Source organism: Corythoichthys intestinalis, chromosome 5 (genome assembly GCF_030265065.1).
Source record: "Corythoichthys intestinalis isolate RoL2023-P3 chromosome 5, ASM3026506v1, whole genome shotgun sequence".
Taxonomy (NCBI): Eukaryota; Metazoa; Chordata; class Actinopteri; order Syngnathiformes; family Syngnathidae; genus Corythoichthys; species Corythoichthys intestinalis.
In genome coordinates, this window is record NC_080399.1 from 7,101,239 (window position 1) to 7,116,605 (window position 15,367).

General features: G+C 38.6%; 2 protein-coding genes across 9 annotated transcripts in view; both read left to right on the forward strand.

The window, feature by feature from the left end:
* LOC130915915 (protein FAM107B-like) overlaps window positions 1–3,463 on the forward strand; it is a 68,874-nt gene extending 65,411 nt beyond the window's left edge. For all 8 annotated transcript variants that reach the window (XM_057836142.1, XM_057836147.1, XM_057836148.1 and 5 more), the window contains one exon: window positions 2,728–3,463. In XM_057836142.1, the coding sequence (XP_057692125.1) occupies window positions 2,728–2,847 (120 nt within the window). In that variant the 3' untranslated portion in view covers window positions 2,848–3,463. The remainder of the gene's footprint in view (window positions 1–2,727) is intronic.
* A 3,399-nt stretch (window positions 3,464–6,862) lies between these two features.
* Window positions 6,863–15,367, forward strand: LOC130915713 (glycine cleavage system H protein, mitochondrial). The gene is made up of 5 exons (XM_057835717.1): window positions 6,863–7,053; window positions 7,215–7,297; window positions 11,809–11,872; window positions 12,059–12,190; window positions 14,979–15,367. Exons 1-5 carry the CDS (start codon window positions 6,900–6,902, stop codon window positions 15,074–15,076), a joined length of 531 nt encoding a protein of 176 aa, XP_057691700.1. The 5' UTR covers window positions 6,863–6,899; the 3' UTR covers window positions 15,077–15,367.

Consider the following 15,367-nt stretch of genomic DNA (forward strand, 5'->3'; position numbering starts at 1 on the left):
AATATTGCACGCCCCACTTTTCAGTTTTTTATTTGTTAAAAAAGTTTAAATTATCCAATAAATATTGTTCCACTTCACGATTGTGTCCCACTTGTTGTTGATTCTTGACAAAAAAATTAAATTTCATATCTTTATGTTTGAAGCCTGAAATGTGGCGAAAGGTTGCAAGATTCAAGGGGGCCGAATACTTTTGAAAGGCACTGTATTTGCTGGTTCTAAAGTCTGCCAAGAATCGAATCAAATATTTGTGATCGATTTAGCACAATACAGGTAGTCCTCGGGTTACGACCAGTGTTGTTAATAACAGCGATTGAGTATAACGGCGTTACTAACGGCGTTATTTTTGTCAGTAGCCGTTACGGTTACAAGGGATGCGAAGGCTCGCGTTACTATAATTCGGGTGAATGACGCGGGACGCTTTAGCATTTAGTGTGGCAAGGGTCATGTTAAACTCTCGGACAACTTTTTTTTTTTTTTTTACGTACAGTTAGTGGCGTTGAGGTAGGTACAATTAATTGAAAATAATGGAATGTTTTCCTGTTGAGTATGCATTATCATCACTTAGTGGGCGTTATCCTTGTAGATGCTACAAATATAATAATATATTAGGGCTGTCAAACGATTAAAATTTTTAATCGAGTTAATTACAGCTTAAAAATTAATTAATCGTAATTAATCGCAATTCAAACCATCTGTAAAATATGCCATATTTTTCTGTAAATTATTGTTGGAATGGAAAGATAAGACACAAGATGGATATATACATTCAACATACGGTACATAGGACTGTATTTGTTTATTATAACAATAAATCAACAAGATGGCATTACCATTATTAACATTTTGTCAAAGCGATCCATGGATAGAAAGACTTGTAGTTCTTAAAAGATAAATGTTAGTACAAGTTATAGAAATTTTATATTAAAACCCCTCTTAGTGTTTTCGTTTTAATAAAATTTGTAAAAATTTCAATCAAAAAATAAACTAGTAGCCCGCCATTGTTGATGTCAATAACTACTTACACAATGCTCATGGGTGCTGAAGCTTATAAAATCAGTCGCACCCAAGCGCCAGAAGAGGGCGGCAAAACTCCATAAAACACAACAAGTGAGCGTTTCACTGTACTGTCATTTAAATGTGCGTTAATTGCGTCAAATATTTTAACGTGATGAATTTAAAAAATTAATTAATGCCCGTTAATGCGATAATTTTGACCGCAATAATTTTGACAGCCCTAATATATATATGTGTGTGTGTGTGTGTGTGTGTGTGTGTGTGTGTGTGTGTGTGTGTGTGTGTGTGTTTTTTTATAGTCACTTGCCCTAAACTTTTCTTGAATCACATATCCATAAACTTTATGGGATTTTTTTTTTTTTTATTGATAAAAATCAAACCAACTAGAGTAAAGATAGGAGAGGGAAGAGATTTAGGGCCTCACCTGCATATTGAAAAATATAGTGCCCTCCATAATTATTGGATTTATAATAATTATGTGTTTTTTAACTTCTAATATATTTTATTTCAAATAATATGGGACCTTAATGGAAAAAAAGCGAAAAATCCAACCTTCAATACAAGTGTGTTTATTCAGTGGGGGGAAAAAATCCCACATAAAGAACTAATTATTTGACATCAAATAATGTGTGTCACAATTATGAGCACCCCTGGTGTTAATACTTTGTACAACCCCCTTTTTTTAAATATAATTTTTTTTTAATTAAATCGTTTTCTAATTGTATTTAACGTTACAAACATAATATGTTACACTCATCCAGAGTCTTTAGTTTAGGCTTGAGGTAGGGTTATCAAATTAAAAGTGTATCACGTTGAAATATCTAACGCAATTAATGCATGCGCTGCACGACCCACCCACACATTGTCGCGCTCAATCTGTAATGGCGCCGCTTTACCTATATAGAGAGATAAAAGGCAGCGTTAAATGAGTAGAGTGAATTTTGGCAGGCTTTGGAGCCTTTTTTTAATTGGCTAAAGCTTTACAATCCCTCTCCCTACGATTAGAGATAACATGGGAAGCAATGTGGGGAAGGAAGGTAGCAGTTGATCTTTTACTTATTACCTTATGTTATTTCCCAACGCAGAGAAGATATATCAATTGGTAGCACTACGCACAGTCATGGTTCCACTTCCCATCATGCATTTGGGCATGGCTACAGTATCATTTACGGAAAGCTCAACAAATACACTAGATGGCAATATTTAGTCACAATATACAAAGTCACAAGTCTTTCTATCCGTGGATCTCACAGAAAGAATGTTAATAATGCAAATGCCATTTTGAGGATTTATTGTCATAATAAGCAAATACAGTACTTATGTACTGTGTGTTGAATGTATATATTCGTCCGAGTTTTATTCATTTTTTTCTTAATGCATTGCCAAAATGTATATGATCGGGAAAAATTATCGGGAATGATTGGAATTGAATCGGGAGCAAAAAAAAGCAATTGGATCGGGAAATATCGGGATCGGCATATACTCAAACTAAAAAGATCAGGATCGGATCGGGAGCAAAAAAAAACATCATCGGAACAACCCTAATTTTAACTGTCTTTCAATGCTCATGTTTCCGTGCCATTAGACGTCCAATTCATTTTGACTGAAAATGAATTGGATGTGTAGCACAGTCACGTTAGCCAATGGGTTAACACGCTCCGACACAGTGACAGAGATGCCCCGCTTTTAACATGTCCGTCCTCATCCTTGCAGCTGGAGTTGGAGCAACAGAAGAACGAGGAGGAGCAGGAGAACACTCCCGAATTTGTGAAAATGAAGAGCAACCTGCGCCGAACCAAGCAGGAGACGAACGACGAGGAGAGAACGACCTAGACGCCGTCGAGTTGCCGGCGTTCTTGAGCTCCCCCCTCGTCATTTGCAATTTGAGGAGAGACTTTTACAGACTAAAGACGCCCCTCGCCAAGGACCACCACTAGTTGAGCTAACCTAGCGACACGCGGGAGTTTTCTTCCCTTTTTCACTCTTCTCTTTCCTCACACCAAGCTGTCATTTCCCTTTTCTGTCACGGTGTACGTCTAGTTTTCGTATTTTTCAGGGGGGGTTGTGTTCTCACCTACGGAATCACAGGAAGGAAAAGTGGACACTGGATGGAATCTCAAGCTGTGTAATTGTGATAAAAAAGCCAAACAAAATGTGCTTTTCTTTATTTATGTTTGTAGCTTTTTAGCCCACTTCTAGAAAAAAGGCTGGGCAAGGAGTGGAGGTGTGCGTGTACACTTTTATTAGTCGTTTTGTGCATTTTTAGTTTGTTTTACAGCTAATTTAGTTTATGAAGCCAGAACAGGACAAAGGGAGTTGGTTTTATTTTGTTATTTCTAAAAATACTTTCTCAGCTAATGAAATTTGGAGCAATAGACCTCCCGTGGGCGTGAGTGATGTTTTCTCGATATATCGTTGTTTTGTATTAATAAAAGTGTTCAATACAGCTTTTGAGTTTTTTGTTATTTAGGGGAGGCTTTTGTGTTTCAATTTTGAGTCATGTTTCCTCTATCAAAAATGTACAGTATATGGCAATGGCTGGTCTTTCAAGGAGGGGAAGCTCAAAACATGTCAGCCTGCAAATGCTGTGTGATGGTGGAGGAGCTCAGCAGCACCTGCTGCTCGGAAGGGAAAGAAACTAGAGTGCCAGAAGTCAAGTCTCCAAACACAAGCAGCTACAATGGAAAAAAAACAAGAAATAGTAGCTCGATTTTTCTCTTGTCGTTTTTAACAAAGAAAGTGTTGCGAGGATTATTATGAAAGTCTCCAGTTCAACTCAGAACAGTGGAATAAAAATTGAAAAATTCCTCCCGCGGATGTTAATGGAACAAGATCACTGATTCGCTCATTTTGCTGTCATTCAAAAGGGATTCAGCCTCAGATCATGCAATCAACATGCAGAGAAGCAGCGCGTCCAGGCCAGTTCAGTCCAGCCCCGCCCCGCCCACTGCCCATAGACCTCAACAGACGCACAGTGTCCGATGGAAAAGGACGAACCCAGCCTCATCTCGTTCGCAGTAGCGCACTCTTAACTCTGGATAAGCGTAGCATCCACACTATTTAAAAGACTGTGAAGCCGCATCATCGCCAGTGATGAGCTGATTTTGAACAAAGGTTGAGGGCATTGCACTGCATATTTGGTCAATGACATTTACAACAGTTTACATTTGATCACTTATTTTTTGACATTTTAGGGGAATCTGAGCTTCCCTTGCAGAGCAATTGCCTATAGTAATGTATGATGGGATTTGTCTTGGTGTTTTCCTTTGTCACGTTGAAACGACCTTTTTTGTGGAGGTCTCAAGTAACAAAACAATCTTTTTTGTGGAGGTCTCAAGTAACAAAAGTTAGAATCAGACTTATGACTGACCATTTAAAATTTATATAAAAATGACTCCAAACGTAATTACTGTGAGATAAAGGGACTGTTTGCGCTCTATAAATTGGGTTAAAAAAAAACTCAAATTAACACCATTTTTCGCACTATAAGCCGCCACCAAAGTTGACACAAAAATGGCATTTGCTCATAGATAAGCCGCACTGGACTGTAAGCCGCAGCTGTCCTTCCTGGATAAGTGTCTGTCATGAGACCAAATGAACCACCATGAAGCTTTGAACCAACTGGCTGCAAAACGTCATTGCCTTAGTAAGCTTCATTTAGCCATAGCTGCTCCCTTTGGGGAGACAGTCAACCTCTGCTGCCACCTGCTGTCAACACTGTTGTTGTCCAACATGCCTCTTAGCATGCATTGCAGCGCTACAGATGTAAACACAGTTAATTCATGTTCTGTGCTAATTATTTCTTCATTTACTGTTCCAGTTGTTTCATTAAATGCTAGTTATGGTATTTGATAACACTTTATTTAACAGCAGCATCATAAGACTGTAATAATAATGACATGACACTATCATGCATTAAGTGTCATCTGGCAAATTATGTCACTAACTCCATTCATGTCCAGCTCAGATCTTTTACATCCATTCAAAAGTAAGATAATTTGCCCGATAACACTAAATGACATCTGTTATAAGCATTTATTAATGCTCATGACAGTGTCATGTCAAAATTATGATTGTCTAATGACAGTCTTATGGTGCCACTGTCAAATAAAATGTTACCAAATACCATAACTAGCAGTTGATGAAACAACTGGAACAGGAACTAAAGAAATAATTTGCACCGAACATGAATTTTGATTGTTATTTACATCTGTAGCGCTGCAATGCATGCTCGGAGGCATGTTGGTTTTGTGCTTAGTGTCATCTGGGAAATTATCTCACTTTTGAATGGATGTATAAGATCCAAGCTGGACATAAATGGGGTTAGTGACATAATTTGCCGGATAACACTTAATGACATCTGTCATATGCATCCAGTAATGTCCATGATAGTGTCATGTCCTAGTTATGACAGTCTTATGTGTTAACTATTAACCCAAATAAATCAACAAATAAGACACACTGGAATATAAGCCGCAGGATTCAAAATGAAGGGGAAAAGTAGCGGCTTATAATCCAAAAATTACGGTCATTTGAATAGACCTTTATGTTAGAGTTGTCAATGGTTTGGATACTTTAATTGAGAAGTGATACTGTTGGTTAAAGGAAGGATATATTTACTGTTTTTGCTTTGATAATGACCACAGAAATTTTTGTATACAGTATTATTGACTTTGTCTTTTCAAGAATTAACACATTGGCTGCTATTACAGGTATAAGTGGGTAGAGTAGCCAAAACGTTTACTCAAGTAAGAGTTACTTAAAAAATAATAATACTTGAGGAAAATTAGTCATGCCAAAAATGTATTCAGGTACAGTACAAGTAAAAAAGTATTCGGTGGAAAGATACCCAGGTAATGAAGTGACTGCTTACAATGATTTTTTTTAAATTAATTTATTTTATTTTTTTATCAACAAACGTCTATATTTTTTCCTCAACACAACGTCATCTGTAATATTAGAGTTGTCTGATAATATTATCGGCCGATAAAAGCATTTGGAATTTATATCGGATAATATCGACAACTGTTTTTCATTATCGGTTTTGGAGCAATATGCATGTTGTCTTCAATGTAAAAGTAGGAACCTTCTGCCTTTGTACAAGGGCTGGTCACAGCTTAGCTGAACAGTTATGCCTATAGACCATGAGATGTCTCTAAAAAAGTTTAGGATTTGTTGTGTGAGCAAACCATTTGCATTCATAGTTTAAAAATTAAATGAACAATAAATGTTTGAAAATTAACGAATGACAAAACTCATGAATTAACCATAATATGTTAAATACACGATCGCATATATCGGTTATTGGTAAGAAAGTCATTATTGGACAACTCTATTTCAAATCATTCCAGTGCATTTCAATAAATGAAAATATTAAAAACAATTAATTACTCAAGTTAATTTCACAACATTATATGTCAGTGTCATACAAAGCCAATAACAAAATGCATTCAGCTCGCCAAGAAATATTTGTTCATTCTTATCAAATCATTTTTTGTTATTGTTGTAACTCTAGTTGAAGGATTTGATGTCTTACCGCGATCAAAGATAAATTCATGGATCATTTAGTAATTAAATATTATATTCCCATATTCACATGGTGAAATACTTCTAGGTTATATTATAAAAATAACAATTCACTCCCCACACAAATTACAGTTAAAATTGGTCATGAATCTACAAATTGAGCTCCTGAAAGTATTTTTCTAGTCGTTTTAAATTCATAACATTTTTGTTATTGTTTCGAAGTGCTGAAATGAACGAATTCTCCCCCATAAGATTCCCCCCCCCCTCCTGCAATGTTTCTCCAGACCAGTAGGCGACAGCAATAAACACGTGAGTATCGAGGCCCCGACGCTCAGTATTAGGTCAGACGAAGAAGAAAGATGTCCTCTTGCACACTTCTCCGCCGCTGCGTTTCTTCCAACTTTTCCCCAGTTTTGCATTTACTAATACGCTCCCCACCGCATTTATCTCATCGCCTATGCCCCAAATCTTCCTTCCGAAGAAGCTTTTCCTCGTCGAGCCGGTTTTCAGCAGGTATTTCATTTCCTCTCCGAGCGGGGACATCATACATGTCGTTTGCATGTTAGCTAACATTGGTTAGCAGCCAGCTAAAGTAAAGGACGTGCGCGCTAACTCCTTTTACGCGCGTTGTTTGTATTTTTTAAAGAATATTTCTGTGTTTCTTTGTTTTCCAGCACTTAAATTCACAGACAAGCACGAATGGATTCGGGTAGAAGACGGTGGTATCGGAACTGTTGGTATCAGCAACTTTGCTCAGGTAAGTTCAAGTCCAAATAGAATAGAAAATCAATAATAGAAAGCCGTTATAATCAATGTACAGAGTACAATGAGATTTAAGGCTTCTCCAAAACGTGCACCACATATAATAAAAGGAAAAAGTACAATAAGGCAAATACAAAAACAGGTTACAGTGGACACATAGTCGGAATAAAGTAAATAAGTGACTAGCAGCACGAAGTTATGTAGTGGTAATATAACAACGCAGCAGTGCGTATACAGCAATTTACAGTGCTTGTACAAGGAGGCAGATGGCTGACCTGATATGATAGTGCAAAGGACAGTTTGTTCATAGATACAATGAAGAAAATATGTATTCAAACACCCTGTGATTTTTCAGGGTTCTCCCACTTAAGATATGGATGGGCGGGTTTGAAATTTTCGTCGTAAGTGCATTTGAACACCTGTCTATTAGCTAGAATTTTGAGCCTATAGACCCTACTCGCCAACGTCACAGAATGACGTGTCGCTGTATCCGGCCGCCATATTATCCGTCATTGTTTATCCGTATTCTCAATGGTTTCAATTTGTCGTGCAATTTATAGTGCAATTCATGGAAGCCCCGGTGCTTTCACACGCTGTAAACTCATTGGATGTGTTGCATAAAAGGCGTTATGTGAAAAAGCTTCAGTCTATCCATTCGCCAGATCCATATTTGATGCCTAAATCGATATTTTTCGACCCGCTGTCTTCGCCCTCTCTGCCTGACATCTGCTACCCTGATATCTACAACTATCTTGTCCACACAAAATCAGCCTATTCTCGCGAAAGTTTGAAAAACTTTAAGAGCAGCACTCTAAGCAACATTACCCCGTGTGACCCTTTACTTCCAATGTTCTAAAATGGCGACAATCAATAAAAAAAAAAGTTGACTGCAATGGCTGACACTTCAAGGATAGGTGGATATTGGACTATTTCTTCAATAAAACAGGCAACAACTGTGTCTGCCTCATTTGCAAAGAGACGGTCGCTGTTTTCAAAGAGTTCGATGTGACGCGATAATGATATTACTAAGCCTGTCGCAATATGCAATAATTCCATTTATCGCACGGTAAATAAAAATGAAGGCGATAATTTTTCCGCTGCGATTTATCGCCTCGCGTGCACCTGCGTGTGCTGCTGACGTGCTTTTAAAAGTTCGGCTTCCTTGTTACCAACTACGCAAAATGCATTTTAGTTCTGTTTTTAGTTTAGTGCAGTTTAAGTTTAGTGCAGGTGGAGGAAAAAAAAAGAAAAGGTGACGCTTACCATTGAAATGAAGACGTTAATGATAGCAAAATATAAGTGTGCATCCATGAACTGGGTCGTAGAATGCCGATATCGGCCGGCGGTCCCCCTCCGTTCGCCAGTCTTTATAAGTTAAGGTGACAGTTCTTATTGTGGTAACATCGCCTAAGAAATCGCCAGCTTCGTCAGGTTTCAAATCATTTATTCCATCAACTCGCCGAGTGTCCACTGCTGTTGACGCCAGGATCGAAACAGAAAGTAAAATAGCGCTCTCCTGCTCACCGTCAGCCCCGCGGTGCGTTCAGGTACACTAAAAAAAGTCTGCCACATTTCGCGGTGCGTTCAGGTACACAAAAAAAAAAGTCCGCCACATTAGAAGCCGATTCGTTACATAATTACTGGTACTGTACTGTATTATTGTTATTTTTGCTATTATTATATTATTGTTATTCTGATTTTTATTCATATTTTATTTGTTTTGCTCTTTGTAATTGCTATTTGCAATTGTAACAGCAGTATTTGTTTAGGATGTAGTGTGTGTTTTTGGGCTGTGGAACGAATTATTGGAATTATAATGTATTCTTATGGGAAAATCCTGCTTGACATACGACCATTTCTACTTACAAATAAGCTCCTGGAACAAATTAACTCCGTATGTAGAGGTACCACTGGATTACACATTAAACGCCATAGCAGAAGCTATGAGGGGAAACGTTTTCATTTGCCTGGATGCTTAAATTATTAAGTGGAATTTTATTTTTCTTAAAAAACACCTTTTATTTCTTCTGTGTTTCTGTGCAGTATTAATATTGTTGTCTTTTCCTGAAAAGTATTTTTGAATTTAAGAGTAAACATTTATTGCATTTAAATGGGTGTACATGATCTATTAATATATACTGTATTCTCAGTGTTATTGTAATTTTTTTTTTCTAATTGGGGGGGTGCAATAATATCGCATATCGCAATAATTTATGAAATAAATTATCGCACACTAAAATTTGTTATCGCGACAGGCCTAGATATTACCGAACAAGACACGCTGACATGTACGACAACATTAAAGGGAAGATAGGCAGCGAGAAATTATAGCAACTTGAAGCTAATTTAATTACACTGCAGCAGTATTTCAAAAGAGCCCGAATGTCGAAAGAGAACGCCACAAAGACGTGACTGTTGAAATTATGAATTAAAAAAATAATAAAGCAAATGTGACACACAGAAGGGCTTGCTAACATTTGTTTAAATATATTGTTCTATGTAAATCAGCCAAGGTAGCCCCCCACATTTTTACCACACCAAATCTGGCTCCCTTTGCAAAAGGTCTGGACACACCCGTTTAACTGATGATCCGTAGACGAGGCCAGCTTCTTTCACTTGGTACCAGCTAAATATTATTCAAAATGTAATGATGGTGGAAGAAATAAGCATCTTGAATTTGAAACGGTATGTTTTTGGCGATTAGCCTCGCAATGATCTTAATTGTGGTTGTCGGCCCAAAACCCTCTAAATATATATTAAATGCATCTTACCAGATATAAAATGACTACTACATAATCCGTGGTAATCGTTTGGAGCCCAGTTTTCTCGTCGAATTGCAGCAGTCCATCTCGCTCTCCTCTCCGGGTCTCTCGGAATACGGTAGAACTTCAAGTCTCTCAGTCTATCTTCTCTGTTATTGCAACCAACCGCCACACGCGCCTTCACCATTTTGATTATTAATGTTAACGAGCAGAAAAACACGCCATAATAGGAGGAATTTACGTCGCGGTAATGCGTCAACACGACGAGTTGACGGACAATATGGCGCAGAGGCGTGGTTGTGACGTCATGTGAGTAGGGTCTATAAAAAGTTCCACTCCACTTATTCTCCTAAATAACTGTTACTCCAGTTAAGCTGTCCCGACTAGTCGACGTTGTCGACGTCATCGATGACGTAAATGTGTCAACGGGCAAAACATACCGTCGACGGGTAATGACGGGTTAGAAAGAAAGTGGGCGACACTTTTTCTTTCCGTTCAATCTGACGATGCCGGTCACATTGATAAAAACAGCGGCCTCCTTGGGGGTGCCGGTATCAAACGCTTGCATCGCGAGCGCCTGCCATTCTAAACTTTATCTGCATGTAATTTTTTTTAACACATCATTACCTGTCGACGGTATGTTTTGCCCGTCGACCCAATTACGTCATAGATGACGTCGACTAGTCGGGACAGCTCTAATAATAAGTATTCATTGCCAATCAGATTTTTCATAAAAGGGTGTCATTTTAAAGCTATTGTCAGTGTAGAATCTGAATTCTGAAGTATGTGGGATTAACTCCAGAAATCGTTATTTATATGACGAGCTTTTATTTTAAAATGTTCACTGGAAGTACGTTCGCTAAACCGCTAACCGTAAGCTTTACACTCAGCAAAAAAAGCACTTTTTGTCATTGCATGTGGTGTCAGTAATAGATTGTTTTTATTTGCCGATGCTGTTAACCAGCGATTTGTTTATGTTTGAAGTGTCACCTTCCAATAAACATCGGTGAAAGGAACTGGAGTCTCATATGCCATCAACAAACACGCACGTACAAATATATGCACGTGCGACGATAAACGCAGCCATGAAAATTACCGCCTTCATTTTTATTTACAGCGTGACAAATGGACTCATTGCATATCGCAACAGGCTTAGCAACTTCAATAAAACATGTCGTTAGTTAGTTAGATGTACTTACGATCTGCCAGCTTGTTGTCTCCTGTCGTCTTCCAAAATTACAACTGGGTGACGGCGCTTTTGGTCTTCTTTCACGGCCGACGTGCAACCAATCTTAGCATTGAAGAGACAGGACACAACAGTGTACCCTCAATGGTCAATGTTTTGGCCACTCTGGTGCGCTTTTTTGGCTTTGTGCCGCTTTCCCCGCGAGCATAGCGAGTGTCTAACATTATCAACTTTCCACGCATATATTTTTTAACCCTTCATTAACCGGCGACGGGAGGTTATGCTCATCGACGCATTCACGTAATCGATGATGTCGACTAGTCAGGACAGCTCTATTGCACATACAGTACCTAGATTATCCAGTAACAAGATTGACAGATGTCTGAGAACATATTAGTGAGATGCATGTGACAATGTTGTGGCATTAGCAGTGCAATGACGGAATTTCAGTGCAAACGAGTATGGTGTCAGTTCTTGAAACTGTCTCTTAAATCTGTTTTGAATATCGACTTGCATGACGCATAAAATTCACTCAACATGTAAAATATTGCCTTGTAGGAGGCTTTGGGGGATGTGGTTTACTGTGGACTTCCAGAGGTGGGAACGCAACTGGCCCAACAAGGTAAAATCTCGATATAAAGGATATATTGTACATTTGTTCAAATAAAATAATGGTCTCTAAACTTTTCAGGCGCACACAATGCACTGTACTCACGAACTCATTTTGGAGGAACATTTGAAAAATGGCCATGTTTCACATTGCAACTTGTACAACTTAATTGAAAAGTGTCTACTGTTGTCTTCCCAGATGAGTTTGGAGCTCTGGAGAGCGTCAAAGCGGCCAGTGAGCTTTTCTCCCCATTGACTGGGGAAGTGGTAGAGGTTAACGCGCTGCTGGCGGACAAACCAGGCCTGGTCAATAAATCCTGCTATAAAGATGGTGAGCAAAAGAGGAATTGGACTTGAAATTATTCTTTTAAAAGTGCTTATGAGGTTACATGTGAAGTAACTCGTTGGCTGCCATTAACAACGGTGGACTTCTACCGTAATTTTTGCACTATAAGGCACACCTGACTATAAGCCGCCACCCAACAAATTTGACACAAAAACGGCATTTGTTCATGGATAAGCCGCACTGGACAACAAGCCGCAGCTGTCCTCGCTGTAATATGGGATATTTACACCAAAAGATATTAACCGGGAAAACTTTATTTGACAGCGGCATCGTACGACTGTCGTGAGACCAAATGAACCACCATGAAGCTTTGAACCAATTGGCACAAAGCTTCATTGCCACAAGAAGGGGGAGACAGTCTGCCATCTGCTGTCAACATTTTCGTTGTCCAACATGCATCCTAGCATGCATTTCAACGCTACAGATATAAATAACAGTAAAATTCAAGTTCTGTCCTAATTATTTCTTCAGTTACTGTTCGTTGTTTCATTATTTGCTAGTTATGGTATTTGGTTAACACTTTATTTGAGAGTGGCGCCATTAGACTATCAGTAGTCAATCATAATTATGATATGAGACTATACATGGGCGATATGACGATATAAAACCGTCTCACGATCTTAAGTGCTGAAGGTACGTATTTTTTAGGACATCGTTATATCGCGGTTTATTAACTTTTATTTCAAACCCACTCACATCACTAGTCTCCCTTTCTCCCTTTTTACACTTCCTCGTCAGGCTCTCTAGTCTAGGCCAATCAATAGACTGGAAAGTGAGTGACGCCGCCCGGTAGCACACGCCCACTGTTACCACTTTCACAAAGGAGGTGTGCGTCATGGCGGAGGCAGCAGAGAGCGAGCTTAGCGAGGCAGAAGAGTTTACCACTAAGAAAAACTCCACATCGATTGTTTGGAACTGGTTTGGCGTCAAAGTGGACGATATAGATCAAAAAAACATAATTTGCAAGATTTGCAAGGAACACGTAACGGCAAGTGACGGCAACACATCAAACTTATTCCACCATTTGAAACGAAAACATCCAAAGCAATGTACTGAAAGCCAAACTGCCAAAGCTAAAAGCCAACCCCCGCTACAGGTTAAAAGCAACAAAAACTTTCGGATGCTTTCCTAAAATGCACTACGAGAAAAGTGATAAACGATGGAATGACATTACTGACGCAATACCCTTTTTATCTGGCAAAAGATATGTGTCCTATTCAAACAGTTGATGGAGTCGGTTTTGCGAAAATGATTAAAGTTTTAGATCCTCGCTACCAGCTGCCTAGTCGAAAATAGTAAGTGATAATATCGAAACCGTGATATTGTCTTGGGAATACCGTGATATATATTTTTTCCCATATCGCCCAACCCTATATGAGGCTGTCATGAGCATTAGTGAATGTTTATAACAGATGTCATTAAGTGTTATCTGGCAAATTATCTCACTTTTGAATGGATGTAAACAATCCGAGCTGGACAAAAATTGAGTTGGTAACATAATTTGCCGGATGACACTTAATGACATCTGTCATAAGTAGAGATGTGATTGGGTCCGATCACGTCATTTTCAAAGTATCGGAATCGGCAAAAAAATATCGGCCGTGCCTTATATATATTTTTTTTAATTAAATCATTTTCTAGTTGTATTTAACGTTACAGACATAATATGTTACACTCATCCAGAGTCTTTAGTTTAGGCTTAAGGTAGGGTTATCAAATTTATCCCAATAATGGCGGTAATTTTTTTTTTTTTTTTAAATGTATCACGTTAAAATACTTAACGCAATTAATGCACGCGCTGCAGGACCCACTCACGCATTGTCGCGCTCAATCTGTAATGGCGACGTTTTACCTATACATAGAGGTAAAAGGCAGCGTAAAATGAGTAGAGTAAATTTTGGCAGCCTTTGGAGACTTTTTTTAATTGGCTATAGCCTTACAATCCCTCTCCCTATGATTAGAAATGTCATGGGAAGCATGAAGCATGTTTTCTTAACACCTTGTTATTTCCCACCGCAGAGAAGATATATCAATTGGTAGCACTACGCACAGTCATGGTTCCACTTCCCATTATGCATTTGGACATGCCTACAGTATCATTTACTGAAAGCTCAACAAATACACTAAATGGCAATATTTAGTCACAATATACAAAGTCACAAGTCTTTTTATCCATGGATCCCTCTCACAGAAAGAATGTTAATAATGTAAATGCCATCTTGAGGATTTAGTGTCATAATAAACAAATACAGTACTTATGTACTGTGTGTTGAATGTATATATTAGTCCTAGTTTTATTCATTTTTTTTCTTAATGCATTGCCAAAATGATCGGGATCGGCAGATACTCAAACTAAAACGATCTGGATTGGATCGGGAGCAAAAAAACATGATCGGAACAACCCTAGTCATAAGTATTCAGTAATGCCCACGATAGTGTCATGTCATAATTATGACGGTCTTATGACGGCACTGTCAAATAAAGTGTTAAGTATTAACCCAAATAAATCAACAAATAAGCCGCACTGGACTATTAGCCACAGGTTTCAAAATTAGCGGCTTATAGTCCAAAAATTACAGTAATTGATTTAAACTGGGAGAACTTGCAATGAATGCTCTTGTTTCAGCCTACTACTGTAGTCAAAATGGGTTGGATGTAGCGCAGTCAACAGAAGCCAATGAATTAAAGATTAAAGTAAAAGACTAGAAGTTCGTTTGCCAGAAGAGTTTTCCACGTGCAATCTAACGCACTTGATTACTGGTGTTCACCACAGGTTGGTTAATGAAGATGACCATCGCCAAGCCTACTGAGCTGGATTCTCTAATGGACGAGGCAGCGTACGAGCGGTACATCCGCTCCATAGAGGACTGAAACCTGGTCAGCGTTCCTCCTTGCGTAAACGTGGGCAGAGTCGCTCTAAAAGTTAAGAATAATTGCTGCTAATGGCTCACTTACATTATGGGACCAGCCAGTGTTGAGTCTTGCAGTTTCAAAAAGCCCAGAAATGAAGAAGACTGACACTCAAGTCAGTGAGGTTTTTTCTTTATTGTTCAGTCAAGCAGACACAGGCGTCCTGGGCAAATAAATAAATGAAAGCGCACTTTGAATTTGTATGTACACTGTGGACATCAATAAACCTCATGATTGACATTTTTTCTGACA